This window comes from Phascolarctos cinereus, unplaced genomic scaffold (assembly GCF_003287225.1).
Source record: "Phascolarctos cinereus isolate Bilbo 61053 unplaced genomic scaffold, phaCin_HiC Scaffold_2;HRSCAF=192, whole genome shotgun sequence".
Lineage (NCBI taxonomy): Eukaryota > Metazoa > Chordata > Mammalia > Diprotodontia > Phascolarctidae > Phascolarctos > Phascolarctos cinereus.
In genome coordinates, this window is record NW_027555625.1 from 42770842 (window position 1) to 42783786 (window position 12945).

The 12945-nt window shown below is 42.0% G+C and overlaps 1 protein-coding gene across 1 annotated transcript in view; it reads left to right on the forward strand.

Moving 5' to 3' along the window:
• HYDIN (HYDIN axonemal central pair apparatus protein) overlaps nucleotides 1-12945 on the forward strand; it is a 464226-nt gene that overhangs the window by 184464 nt on the left and 266817 nt on the right. The window contains 3 exon segments of the mRNA XM_078149348.1: nucleotides 4471-4589; nucleotides 9901-10124; nucleotides 11758-11825. Of these exon segments, the coding sequence (XP_078005474.1) occupies nucleotides 4471-4589; nucleotides 9901-10124; nucleotides 11758-11825 (411 nt within the window).

A 12945-nucleotide genomic window follows, 5' to 3' on the forward strand; every position in this document is an offset into this window, starting at 1 on the left:
ACAGTTATAAATTGGCCCACTGTTTATTCCATGATCTATTTACAATTTTCTTTCTTGGCTACCCTGAAAGTGTGATCTATATTCAAGACACTTTTCTTTGGACCAGAGAAGTGCAGCTTATCATCCATCCATAGACTGGAGCCATTAGAATAACAGGGTGGGCAAGGAAAGAGCTAAGCTGTTTTTCACATGATTTCAATTCCTTTGTTGAATTCCCTAGAGACTTAGTAATGAAGCAGCCACTGAAAGAAACAACACTAATGAGCCAAAAATAAGGTTGCATACTAGCTAACATAAGGGTCAGTTATCAATGAAAAAATAGTCATGGGGTGAGTGAGTAGGATTCAAGTTTTAGTTTCATCTCTACTGCTACTAGATGGCTGTAAATAAACCCTCTCTTTGGCTTGTGGGGAAGGAGAGGCTGCCTCTAAGTGACTGAGTGCTGTGGGGGGTGAGGGTGTGTGTGTGTGTGTGTGTGTGTGTGTGTGTGGTGTGTGTGTGTGTGTGCATGCGTGCGTGTGTGTGTGTGTGTGTGTGCATGTGTGTGTGCATGTTTACAGCTTCATTATAGAACTGGAAGAGACCTCCGAGATAATTTGATCCAGCCTCTTCATTGGAAAGGAGAGGAAACTGAGACCCAGATCGAATCATTGACCTGAGTAGTTGACTTCCTTGTGAATGTTTTTGCTATTTACATGCAAATCAAATACACAAATATTCAGTGAATAATTCCCATGAACAAGGGGCCTCTAGACATAATTCATGTCCTCAAGGAGTTGATGAGAAAAGGTCATGAACATGAGAAAAGCAAAATGACATGAGACAGTATAAGAAATTATGAAGGTCATAAATTTAGAGCAAGGAGGTACTTTAGGGTCATCCAGTTCAACTGCCTCGTTTTAGAGGAGGAAAATGAATCACGAAGTAGTTAAGTGACTCCTGCAAGGACACACAGCTAACAAGTGGCAGAGATAGGATTTCAATACAGATCCTCTTCTCTGCTTCCAAATCCAGGACTCTTTGCATTATACCATGTCTCTTTCCATGCCACAGGTATTACCAGTAGCACTGAAAATAAATTTGTGAAGATGTGTACTTGTCCATAGTATATCAGTCATGTTATTAATGGTAGCGTCTAGTGGTGCTTCCAAAATAACTGTACTGTTACATTGTGTAACACAGGCTCTGGGGCTACTCTCCCAAAGCCCGATGCACTGTCAGGCAAAATCCCTGGAGGGTGATTGGTCACTTCTCCCCTGGAGTTCTAAGGATAACTTGAAGGTTTGGGGATAGTTTTCTAATACTAAAGCTCAGCATGCTCCCCTCCATTGATTATCAGTTGATATCAGATGCCAGATGGGCTTAATGAGCTTTTTAGAAATGGGCATTTGCTGAACAATTGATACAAATTCCACTACTTCCCCAATCCCACCCCCATACCTGGGGCACACTCTCCCGTACCTATATGATTCAGGGGAAAGGAGTACATGTGGCAACTCACAGCTCCCAGTTCCTGGGTGTCTCTTTCTCCCCTTCCTGGGGTCCTCACCAAGCTCCCGTTTAGGGGAGAGGAGAGAAAAGAGAGAGAGGGGAGAGAGAGAGAGGATGAGAGAAGGAAAGAGAGAAAAGAGAGGAGAGAGAAGAGAGGAGAGAGAGAAGAGAAGCAAAGAGGGAGGAGACAGCAGAGAGTAGAGGGAAGAGAATGAGAGAGAGAGGATGAGAGAAGGAAAGAGAGAAGAGAGAGAGAGAGACGATGTGTGAGAGAGAGAGCAGAGAGGAGAGAGAGAAGATGAGAGAGGAGAGAAGGAAAGAGAGAGGAAGGAGAGAGAGAGGATGAGAGAAGGAAAGAGAGAAGAGAGAGAGACGATGTGAGAGAGAGAGAGAGAGAGAGAGAGAGAGAGAGAGAGAGGAGAGAGGAGAAAAGGAAAGCACAATGGAGCTTTTTACCTAGGCTCCTTCTAGAGTGAAGCTACCTTTCCCAGCGTGTCTAGTTTGTTCTCAGCTCCTGATGTTTATCTTGCCATCAGCCGCTCTGGGGACCCTCCTAAGATACCCATGGAAGTCCAAAACCTTCTGATCTGATTAATTCAATAGCTATGTTCTCATCATTAAAGTAGGTAATTTAGATGAGGTGGGGTGATTGGTTGAATGAATTGACCCCCTCCCTTATAAAGTAGGTAACGTGAATAGTAGACATGGATCCTTTCATAAGGAATTGACATTCCAAATGTCCTAAAGTTAAAGCCATAGTCTGCTGTCAAAAGGCTCTGATCTCTGGTCCTATTCAGTGAGGGATAATTTAACTCCATACCCAGGCATTCTGTGCCTACTGTGTACAAGGCAGAATATTTATGTAACAAAGATACTGGAGGGCCAAGCAAGGAACACTTGAGTCTTAGTAAAATCTCTCATTTTAAATGGTGGCTCAACAGACAAGTCTTTCTCCCTGAATCAGAGCAATTACAAATTATGCGGATGAGAACATTGATAATCCTGAAAAGTTTTCAGTATTTAGATACAGAGAGAGAGAGACAGAGGATGAGAGAAGGAAAGAGAGGAGAGGAGAGAGCAGAGAGAGAAAAGGAGAGAGAGAGGATGAGAGAGGAAAGAAGGAAAGAGAAGAAAGAGCAGAGAGGAGAGAGGTGAGAAGGAAAGAGAGAAGAGAGAAGAGAGAGAGGATGAGAGAAGGAAAGACAGAAGAGAGAGACAGGATGTGAGAGAGAAGAGAGGAGAGAGAAGAGAGAGGGAGGAGAGAGGAGAGAGAGGATAAGAGGGAGAGGAGAGAAGCAAAGAGAGAGAAGAGGGAGGAGAGAGAAGCAAGAGAGAAGGAGGAGGGGAGAGAGAAGGGGGGAGAGGATGAGAGAAGGAAAGAGAGAAGAGAGAAAGAGGATGTAAGAGAGAGGAGAGAGGAGAGAGAGGATGAGAGAGAGAGGAGAGAAGGAGAAAGAGGAGCAAGAGAGAAGAGAGAGGGTGAGAGAAGGAAAGAGAGAGAGATCAAGCAAGAGAGAGAGGGAGGGATGAAAGAGGAGAAGAGAGAGAGAGAGAGAGAGAGAGAGAGAGAGAGAGAGAGAGAGAGAGAGAGAGAGACTGAGAGAGAGAGAGAGTGAGTGCTCTGGGTCTTCTTCTCTTCTGGAGAATTTGTAGCACAAAGCTGCAATAAAAACTGTTCTCTAAAGATAAGAAACTGGCAATATTTTTGTTCCCTAAAGGTAAGATATATCTCCAAAGCTGACTAAATTATCATCCTTGCTGCCCAGTGTAAAAGAGCTTTTGCAGTAATACTAACTTGGCAAGTAAGTGACAATTTGTAAGGCAGAATCTGGTCAGGGAGGGGTGAAGAGAAGGTGGGGATGAGTAGAGGGAAAATAATGCAGTTTCAATCAATAAATCAATCAACAAGCAAACATTTTAACTAAGTGCTAAGGGAGCAGGGTAGAAGTGCCCTTCAGTAGCTTACTTTTTTTTTCTCCAGAGGAGACAACCTGTATATACAGAAATACACACACACACACACACACACACACACACACACACACACACACACACACACAATAACTGGGGCATGAGTATCTGAGGAAATTGGGAAAGACCTGTATAGAAGGCTATGTTTGAGCTGAGCTTTGAAGAAAACTAGTCATTCTAAAAGGCAAAGGGAGGGAGTTCACATATAGGGAGATATACTGAAGAAAGGCACGAGACAGGATATGGAGGGTTGTATGCAAGGAACAGCGGGAAGGCCAGTTTGGTGGGACAGAGGAGTGCTTGAAGGGAAATGATGCATAATGAGACTGGAAGGTGGAATGGAGCAAGTTGTGGAGGGTTTTACATGCCAGCAGGAGGAGTTGATGTTTTACCCCACAGGTAACAGGGTGCCACAGGAGTTGGTTAAGCAGGGAAGCTACACAGTCAGTTCTGTGCTTCACAAATATTGCTTTGGCAACATGGCTCGGAGTGAGGAAACGTTAAGGAAGAGAGACCAGTGAGGCTATTCTAGAGGTATAAGCAAGAGGTGATCAGGATGATGGTGGCGACTATATGACTAGAGAGAAGAGGGTGGATTCCAAAGATCTGTGGGCCTAGGATCAATGAGTTGTAAACTGATTTGTTAGCTGGATGAGAGAAGAGTGAGGAGCTGAGGATGTCTGAACTTGTAAAGCTGGATGATTAGAGGGAAAATGGTGCCTCTATAGAGAAAGGAAAATTTGGGAAAGGAATGAGTTTAGGGGTTGTTTCTTTTCTTTCTTCCTTCCTCCTTTTCTTCCCTTTCTTCTTTCTTTCTGTCTTTTCCTTCTTCCTTCCCGCCCTCCTTCTGTACTCCCTCCCTCTTCCTCTCTCTTTCCCTCCCTCCCCTCCCCTGCTTGTTTCTTCCTTGGACAGGAAAGCATGAGCCAGTAGAAAGGGGAAGAGGGGATGGTTGTGAGGGGCAATCTCCCAGAGAGGATTGCCTTTTAAAATTGCTTCCCCCAACAGGCCGGGAGAGCCGGTTGCCCCTTCGAATCAAAGGGGAAGGAATGGGACCCAAAATTATCTTCAACTTTGACGTGTTGGATATTGGTAAAGCTTTTGTTGGCTCAATACACAGCTATGAGGTAAGCAAAAGAGTCACTAATAAAGTCATTTTATGGAGCTCTTTCTTGATGATTAAAATTGTTTAAAATTTATTTTGCTAAATGTTTCCTAATTACATGTAAAAAAATTTTAATATTAATTTTTGAAAAATTTGAGTCTTTCTTAAATTCTCTCCCTCCTGCCCATCCTTCCCCCACCCCTTGAAAAGGCAAGCAATATGGTGTCCATTTTACATATGAACTCATATTAGCCATATTGCAAAAGAAAACTCACACACATATACAAAGCAAGGATAATTAAGTTTAAAAAGTGTGCTTCAATCTGCACCCAGAGTTCATCAGTTCTCTCTCTGGAGGTGTAGCATTTTCCATCATAGGTCCTTTAGAATTGTCTTAGATCATTGTCTCAATCACAGTATCTACATCTTTCACAGCTGATTGTCATTATGATCTTGCTGTCACTGTACAATGTTCTCCTGGTTCTGCTCACTTCACTCAGCATCAGTCCATACAAGTCTTCCCAGGTTTTTCTGAAGTCTGCCTGCGCATCATTTCTTATAGCACAATAGTACTCCATTACATTTATATACCACAACTTGTTCAGCCATTCCCCACTTGATGGGCATCCCTTCAATTTCCAATTCTTTGCCACCAGAAAAAGAGCTGCTATAAATATTTTTGCACATGTAGGTCCTTTTCCCCTTTTTATGATCTCTTTGAGATACAAACTTAGTAGCGGTATTGCTGGATCAAAGGCATGCACAGTTTTATAGCCCTTTGGGCATAGTTCCAAAATGTTTTCCAAAATGGTTGGAGTAGTTCACAACTCTACCAACAGTGCATTATTGTGCCTATTTTTCCACATCCCCTCCATCATTTGTGATTTCCTTTTTCTCTTTGAAAAAATTTTTAAATAGTCACTTGCACACACTTACAAGTAGTCCTGATTGGTGGGTTAGCATAGGACTGTCACCTCCTCCTTGCTTCTGTAGCTCTAAGGAAAAGCAGTCTCTCTCCTCCCTTCAGCTCCAACCCTAATCTTGAGGAAGGAATCAGAGAGCCTGAAACTCTTCCCCTTTCCCACTATCCCTAGGGCTTTACACCTTCAGTTCAGTTATTTTCTTTTTCTTTTTTTTTTTTTAGTTAAGTTTTTAGTTTGGTAGGCAGCCCAAAGCAGGCGTTCACATAGTGGTCAGAAGAAGTGATACAAGGACACTCTCAATGTCTCTCTGAAGAACTTTGGAATTGATTGCATGACATGAGAGACCTGGCAAAGAATTTGCTCAGCATGGTGTGCCCACATCAAAGAAGGCACTGTGCTCTGTGAGTGAAGCAGAATTGCAGTAGCTCAAAAGAAACACGAGATGTGCACATTTAGAGAATCCACCCCAAATATTTACGTGGAGCATATGTGTCCAACCTATGGTGGAACCTTCCAAGCTTGTATAGTTCTGATCAAGCACAGCCAGACACACAGCATTTTCACCCCAACATAGAGATGTCATTTTCATCCTCTTAAGAGAGTGACGGACAACCACCAACCAATGAGGACTTTACAACACTAAACTGTTAGGGCAGCCTCTTCTGAAATGTGGTTTCTTGTGCTTCCATAATGCCCTGGTTTTGAAAGAAAAGCCACTTAACGGGGTGGGGAAGAGTTATAATTCAGTTCAGAATTTTGTTAAAACCCTGCTGTGCTCAGAACACTGTGTTAGACATTGGAAATGATACCAAATTTAAATAATGGCCTCTGTTAGGACACAAAACAGGCAACTCTAATACACATTTTGCTTTATATTGTATCAGAGGAGGACAGAAGAAAGTGGTATGCATGCGATCATGAGGTGAGGAGATCAGTGAAGGATTGTTGAGATATTTCATGGAGCTGGTGGTGTGTGAGCTGGGATTTAAAGGACAGATAGAAATTCATTAGATATGAGGGTAGAGGGCAATACCACTGCACACTCATCCAACTGACAAAAATAATCTGAATTATGTCCTCTATAAATTGCCCAGATCAACTTGCTTCCTTTACAAGTTGTCCATCAGAAAACCTGCATTTCAGCTCCCAAGTATATATAATGTTTCTGTAAATGCAGCAAATGAGCTTCATTAACATATATCCCCCAATAAACATACAACAATCTAAAGCCGTATTAAATGGGCCAGTGCATTATTACTGGAGGGTTTTGAGAGCTTTGCATTGGCAGGGAAGGACAAGGGAAGGTGTTCCCTTACAGGAAAGTTTTGCATTCTCTGCATTTTAAATGCTGATGCCTCATTACTTCTCTCTATATCAATTTATTATTTTACTTGAGACAAATTTGAATAACTAACCTGTTGCCCTTAGCCAGTGCTGATCTTGGCAGATACAGAGTAAGTAACCCAAAGCCCCAAGCAATGTATAACCCTGGGCTGAGAGTCAAGAGCCTAGGTTTTAGTTTGAATTTGTCATTAGCTAGCTGTTTGACCTTGGGCAAATCTGCATCCTGGCATGCCCCAGCTTCCTTTTCTGTTTTTTAAAGACTAAGTCTCCCCATCTTGTACAGGTTTGGAGTATAGGAATTAATCATGGACCAATGCCACTATTGATTAGCATGGGAACTTTGACCTGCTCTTTTCTGTCCTGGGTCCTTCCTTGGGAAACCTGGTGGTCACCCACTCTCAGAAGCTTATCATATGTTTTTTTTTTTGGCTAGGCAATGGGGTTAAGTGAGTTGCCCAGGGTCACACAGCTAGAAAGTATTAAGTGTCTGAGGCTGGATTTGAACTCAGGTCCTCCTGCCTCCAGGGCTGGCACTCTACCCACTGTGCCACCTAGCTGCCCCAAGGCTTATCATATTGATGCCAGACTTGATGCAGATAGTTCACCAGCTTAGCCCAGAGTTCATGAACTGAGGAGATCCTCCCATTTCAGCTTCCCTGGGAGTTGGGATCACAGGCATATGACACCATGCCTGGCCAGTTTCCTTTATCTGTAAAATGAGGAGACTATATTGGAAGGTCTGTCTGGTCACATTGATCTCTAACATTACATGAATCTCAGCCTTACTGTAATTAAGTAGGAAGATAATGCTAGAGCTGTATTTCCATTTCTTTCTCTTCTAGGAACTGGCTCTTATCTGCTATGCAGATAAGAGTGTGACTCCCCAGTCTTAAATCCTCAACGTTTTACCCCCAATTTTTCCTAGCTTCTGTATAAATAGGAAATAACATCTATTTCTTCATGCAATGGAGAATAAATAATCAAAATCTATGAAAATAGGGGGTGGAGTGAAAAATGTCACCTTTCAAGAGCTTGGAGTAAAAGAGTAAACCAGAGAGGTAACTGAGAAGATAGCAGCGGACTGCGGACTGTGTCTCAGGAAAGAAAAGGAGGAGCTCGGGAGTGATAAGTAGGCAGCTATACCATCATCATAAGTCAGGCTCTTCTGCTGTAGGACCAGGCCAGAAGCCGTGTCCAGCCGGGAACTGAATCTGGAGTCATTTTCAGTTTTACATGGATGGTTGTCTTTCACTTCTTAGGGGCGTCAAGGGCATTTGTGCTTCAAATGGGGGAGCTGGACAAGATGATCTCTGAGGTCCCTTCCAGCCCTAAGGTTTTGTGATTCTGTGCTCAGCAGCCATAGCAATAGCTCACCTATGTTAAGCCACACTATTAGAATAGTATTTTATGCTTGAAAAAATTATTTTCTTACAATAACCCTTTTTTTGAACATGAGCAGACATGTGATATATTAGATAGAGAGCAGGCTTTGAAGCCAGGAAGACGCAGGTTCAAGACCCGCCTCTGACACATGATGTCTGTATGACCCTGGGCAAGTTACATGATCTCCTGGTGCCCCAAGGAACACTCTGGGACTTTAAATTGCAGAGAAGGAGCAGGTCTGACTTGGGAGATGGCGCTTCCTCACCCATTAGAGTGGGAGCTCTTCGAAGGCAGGAACACATTTTGACCTTTCTTTGTGTCTCTAGCACTTTGGCCCAGTGCCTAGCACATAGAAAGAGTTTAAGAAATGCTTCTGGTTGAGAGCTCTCTATTCCAGTGTGATCACAGGTCCAGGGCCCAATCCCCTATTGGACAGCTACTGTGTGTGAAGCATAGTGTTAATCAGTGAGAATAGAAAGTGTGTAGGGGATGGCTCCTGCCTCCAGGGAACTCACATTTCAGAGGAGCAAATAAGACATATATATATATATATGTATATATCAAAAAAGGCATCAATTCCTAAGTGAGATATTAACTATCACAGGAGGTCAGTGTAGGGAGAAAACTCTATGTAAGAGCAGCCTTGATCTAGGTCTTAAAGAATGGGCCAGCCTTTAGGTAAAGGAAGAGAAGGGACAGAGAACTATTTTGAACAGGGTGAACAGAAGTAAGAATGATTTAGATGACAGGTGGTTGACCTGTATGTTTGGAGTGGAGAACTGGGAGAGACTATGTTGGGGGCTGAGCCAGACATTCTCTAAGGTCCCTGTTCCCCTAAAATTCTGTGAATATTTGAGTTTTCATCAAGAGTGGGTAAAATGCTCTGAAGGGGTGAAGCCAGAAGTATAGGACAAAGAGTCCTTATCATTCTGAATCTTCATATTCAACTTCATTCATTTCTAAATTAATGTGGTTGTGAGATCCAGCTAAGCCCGATTCTGTGAGACTATTTCTGTAATGAGGTAATTTGGGCTCCTCTAACTTTGCTTTTTCTCCTGCTCTCAGTTACATAACCTCAGTTTACTCATCTATAAAATGAGGACCTCCCACCTAGCTACCTCACATATTTCAGTCAGTGTCAGAAAATATATTTAAAGCTCCTCAGAGAAACATCCATTAATATGTAATTATCATAAATGCTTATGGAGCCCTGAGATAAAACATAGGTATTGCAGATTTTAAAACTTCATTTTAAAGGGGAAAATGTAAGCAGTAGATGATTTGCCTAATTTCCTATTCTTGACTTATGATATTCCAAACATTAGGCCTGGAGTTTTCTTAACCTGGGGTCAATACTATTTAAAAAAAAAAAGTAAACTGTTTTTGATAACTGTATTTCAATATATTTGGCTATCTGACACATTTTAAAATGTTGTTCTGAGAGTGGGATCCATAGGCTTAACCAGACTGCCAAAGGGGACCATGACCCAGAAAAACATTCAGAACCACTGCATTAGATGGTTCGTTTTCCCCCTGGTGCCTTTCTTTGCTTAGAATTCCTGTCACTTTTTCTGCCTTAATCATCTCAACCCAGTGATTCCATGGAAACAGGGCAATTCGTACCTTTGAAAAGAAACATCCATTGCAGAGCTTTTCATTCTTGCCTTCCCCTCCCTGCTGTAGGCCATTCTGTCCAACAAGGGCAGCATCGATGCCCTCTTTAATTTGGACCCTCCAACAACACCTTTGGGATCCTGTTTCATCTTTAACCCCAAGGAAGGCATCGTGGAGCCCTCAGGGCTACAAACCATACAGATTTCCTTCAGCTCGAGCATCCTGGGGCACTTCAGGGAGGAGTTCCTTTTCAGTGTCAACGGATCCCCAGAACCTGCGAAACTGACCATCAGGTAAGGAGCTGGAAGCAGGACTTCAAACGTCAGCTTTCTGGAATGCGGCTTCTCCTAGGAACGCACACATTAGCATTTTCCCCACGGGCAGGTGGAAACACTATTGGACATTGCTATAGATGCTGTCCTGGGGAAGAGCAGCATGTGGCTGAGTCACTAACTCGAGTTCCGTGACCTTGTTTGCCAATATTTAGAAGAATGACACCTTCTGTACCAACTGCCCTTTCTCTGTTTATGTTCTGCCTTCCTGAGCAAAGAGATTGTGATCCCCTACCAGCCTTTGTTTTTGTATGAAGACTAGTTCTCATTAGGCACACAACACATTGTGCTTTAGTTAGAAAAAACTGGGACTCTCTGCATTCATTCATTCATTCATTTATCCAATAAACATTTATTGAGCTTTAGGCACTTTTCTAAAAAAGCAATGGAGAAAAGGAAGTCCAAAAGCTTACTGAAGAAAATACTGCCTTAAAAATTAGAGTAGAGCAATTGGAAGCTAGTGACTCTATAAGAAATCAAGGCACTGTAAAACAAAACTGAAAGAATGAAAAATAGAAAACAATGTGAAATATCTCATTGGAAAAACAACTGTCCTGGAAAATAGATCCAGGAGAGAGAATTTAAAAATTATTGGACTGTCTGAAAATGTAGTGGATCCTGGTTCTGCTGCTTATTACCTGAGTCATCTCCCTTCTCTGGGCCTCAGTTTCCTCATCTATAAAGTCATGTGAGGAGCTTGGGTTAGGCAATCTCTAAAGTCCCTTTCAGCATTAAATCCTACTATCTTCTTCCCTCCATACCAATAATGCTTTTCATGGTGTTATTTGATTTTAAAATTATTTTCACCTCTTCTATCTTATTGGATTCTCACAATAACTTTGTGACTAGGCATGGCAGGGATTCTTCCCTTGCTTATACTTTATCACAGGATGAGGAAACCAAGGCTCAGAAAGCTAGAGAGTTTTTCCCCCTAAGGGCCCATAAATAAACAGAGAGGTGAGAGACAGGCATTCACAGCAGATGATTTGAGATGGCTGGGAAGAGGCCCTCCATGATGAACCTAGAATGTTACTGGTATACCAGAGGTTAAGTCAACTGTAGAAAAAAGTGGGTGTTTATTACAAATAAGGAAGTATTTAGTAGTGGTAATTATGTCCAAGCATCAGCAACAAAGTTTTCTTATATCTGGGCATCTGTAATCATAAAACAAGGCCTATGTGTAGGAGCTTACTCTTGACTTTTTTGTTCTCCCCTTATCTATTTAGAATATTAATGTTTAAAATGAACAGGCCCACACATTTGTTTTTGACATGAATTCCTATTTTACATATTATATTCCTTGTGCTTTCTCACTCAAAGTAGTTCCATTTTGACTTAATTCTGCTGAGGTTGTTGGGGTTTTGGGGGAGTTTTTTTGGTAGACGCTGACTAAATTAGTAGGTAAGGAAATGATCCATGGTGGACTCATTGCTTCACCAAAGTGGTATGTAAGGTCGAGTCCTCTGGTGGGCTAACCTGTGATTTTTAGGCCTAACTTTTTCCCAAGTGCCTTATTAATTGTAGCAATAACCAAGGACCCTCAGGTTACCCATGGTTTCGTTAATTCTTTTGCCTTTCTATCTTCCCTATACAGAGGCTGTGTCATTGGGCCAACTTTCCATTTTAATGTTCCATCCTTAGATTTTGGTGATGTCTCTTTTGGTAAGTATTTCCTGGGTTTTTAATTGGGAATTCCATAGAATGACCTTCCACCCTTGTGAGAGAAGGGGATTACAGCTTCCATCTTTGTATTGTGATGTCTGCGGCACAATAGTTAGCTCAAAGTTGACCTACAGAATCACCAGAGGGTTAGGGAACTATTTGTACCATTGATCTTCTTTGGTACAAGTGGTATTCCCACAGACCAGGATGTGTCAGAGCCTTTTCCCAGTTTCTCAGGTGCCATGAGCCTTGAGCATTTTCCTGTCTCAAATCTCTTTTCTTCCCCTATTAAAATCATAGTCTGGCTGACATACTTTACTCCAGCTGTCCACACATTCAGAATGGAGCCATTTAAATGCAGATTTTTTTGACTAGCCAGGCTCAATCCACAAAAGGCTTTTCAGAGATGATCTGAAACTTAAACGTGAAATCAATGGAGAATTGATTGGAGATGCATCATCATTCTCTGCAGAAGATTCTCTGCCCCAAGATTCTCAAGAAAACCCATTCCCTTCTCCAATGACTTTCTACTCGTTCTTTCCTTTTGTTTCAAAACCCTATATTGCTCTCACTGGAGAGAAAGGATAGAAAATTCAGAAACAGTTCTTATATAATGTCAATCTTTTTTTTTCCCTAATGTGACCATTTTACTAGAATTGGGTACTTTCTCAAATCCATAGTTATATCTTTGTTTCTTTATATCTTTTTTTTTTATGTTGTGGATTCCTGTGGCAGTCTGATGAAGCCTAAGGATCTCTTTTCAGAATCATGTGTTTAAATGCATAAAATAACATATATCACATTAAAAAGGAAACCAATCATATTGAAATAAAGTTGTAATTTTTTCCCCTCCAAGTTCGCTATCCCCTAAAATTTATCCACAACCACTCAGGATCTCAGGCTAAGAACCTCTGGTTTAAAGCATTAATTACTATTTAACTGACTTATAATGAGGACTCAGGGGAGTCCCCTTGATCTCCTGGACAGGCAGTTTCTCTGGACCCAAGCTCACCCCTGACCCCTTCAATGGATAGAGCTGGTCCCCTGCCAAAGGATCAGTGCTTCTAGTTGGTCCCCCATGGACCTCCCTGACCCCAGCCAGGAGCTCAGCTGAAAGAGG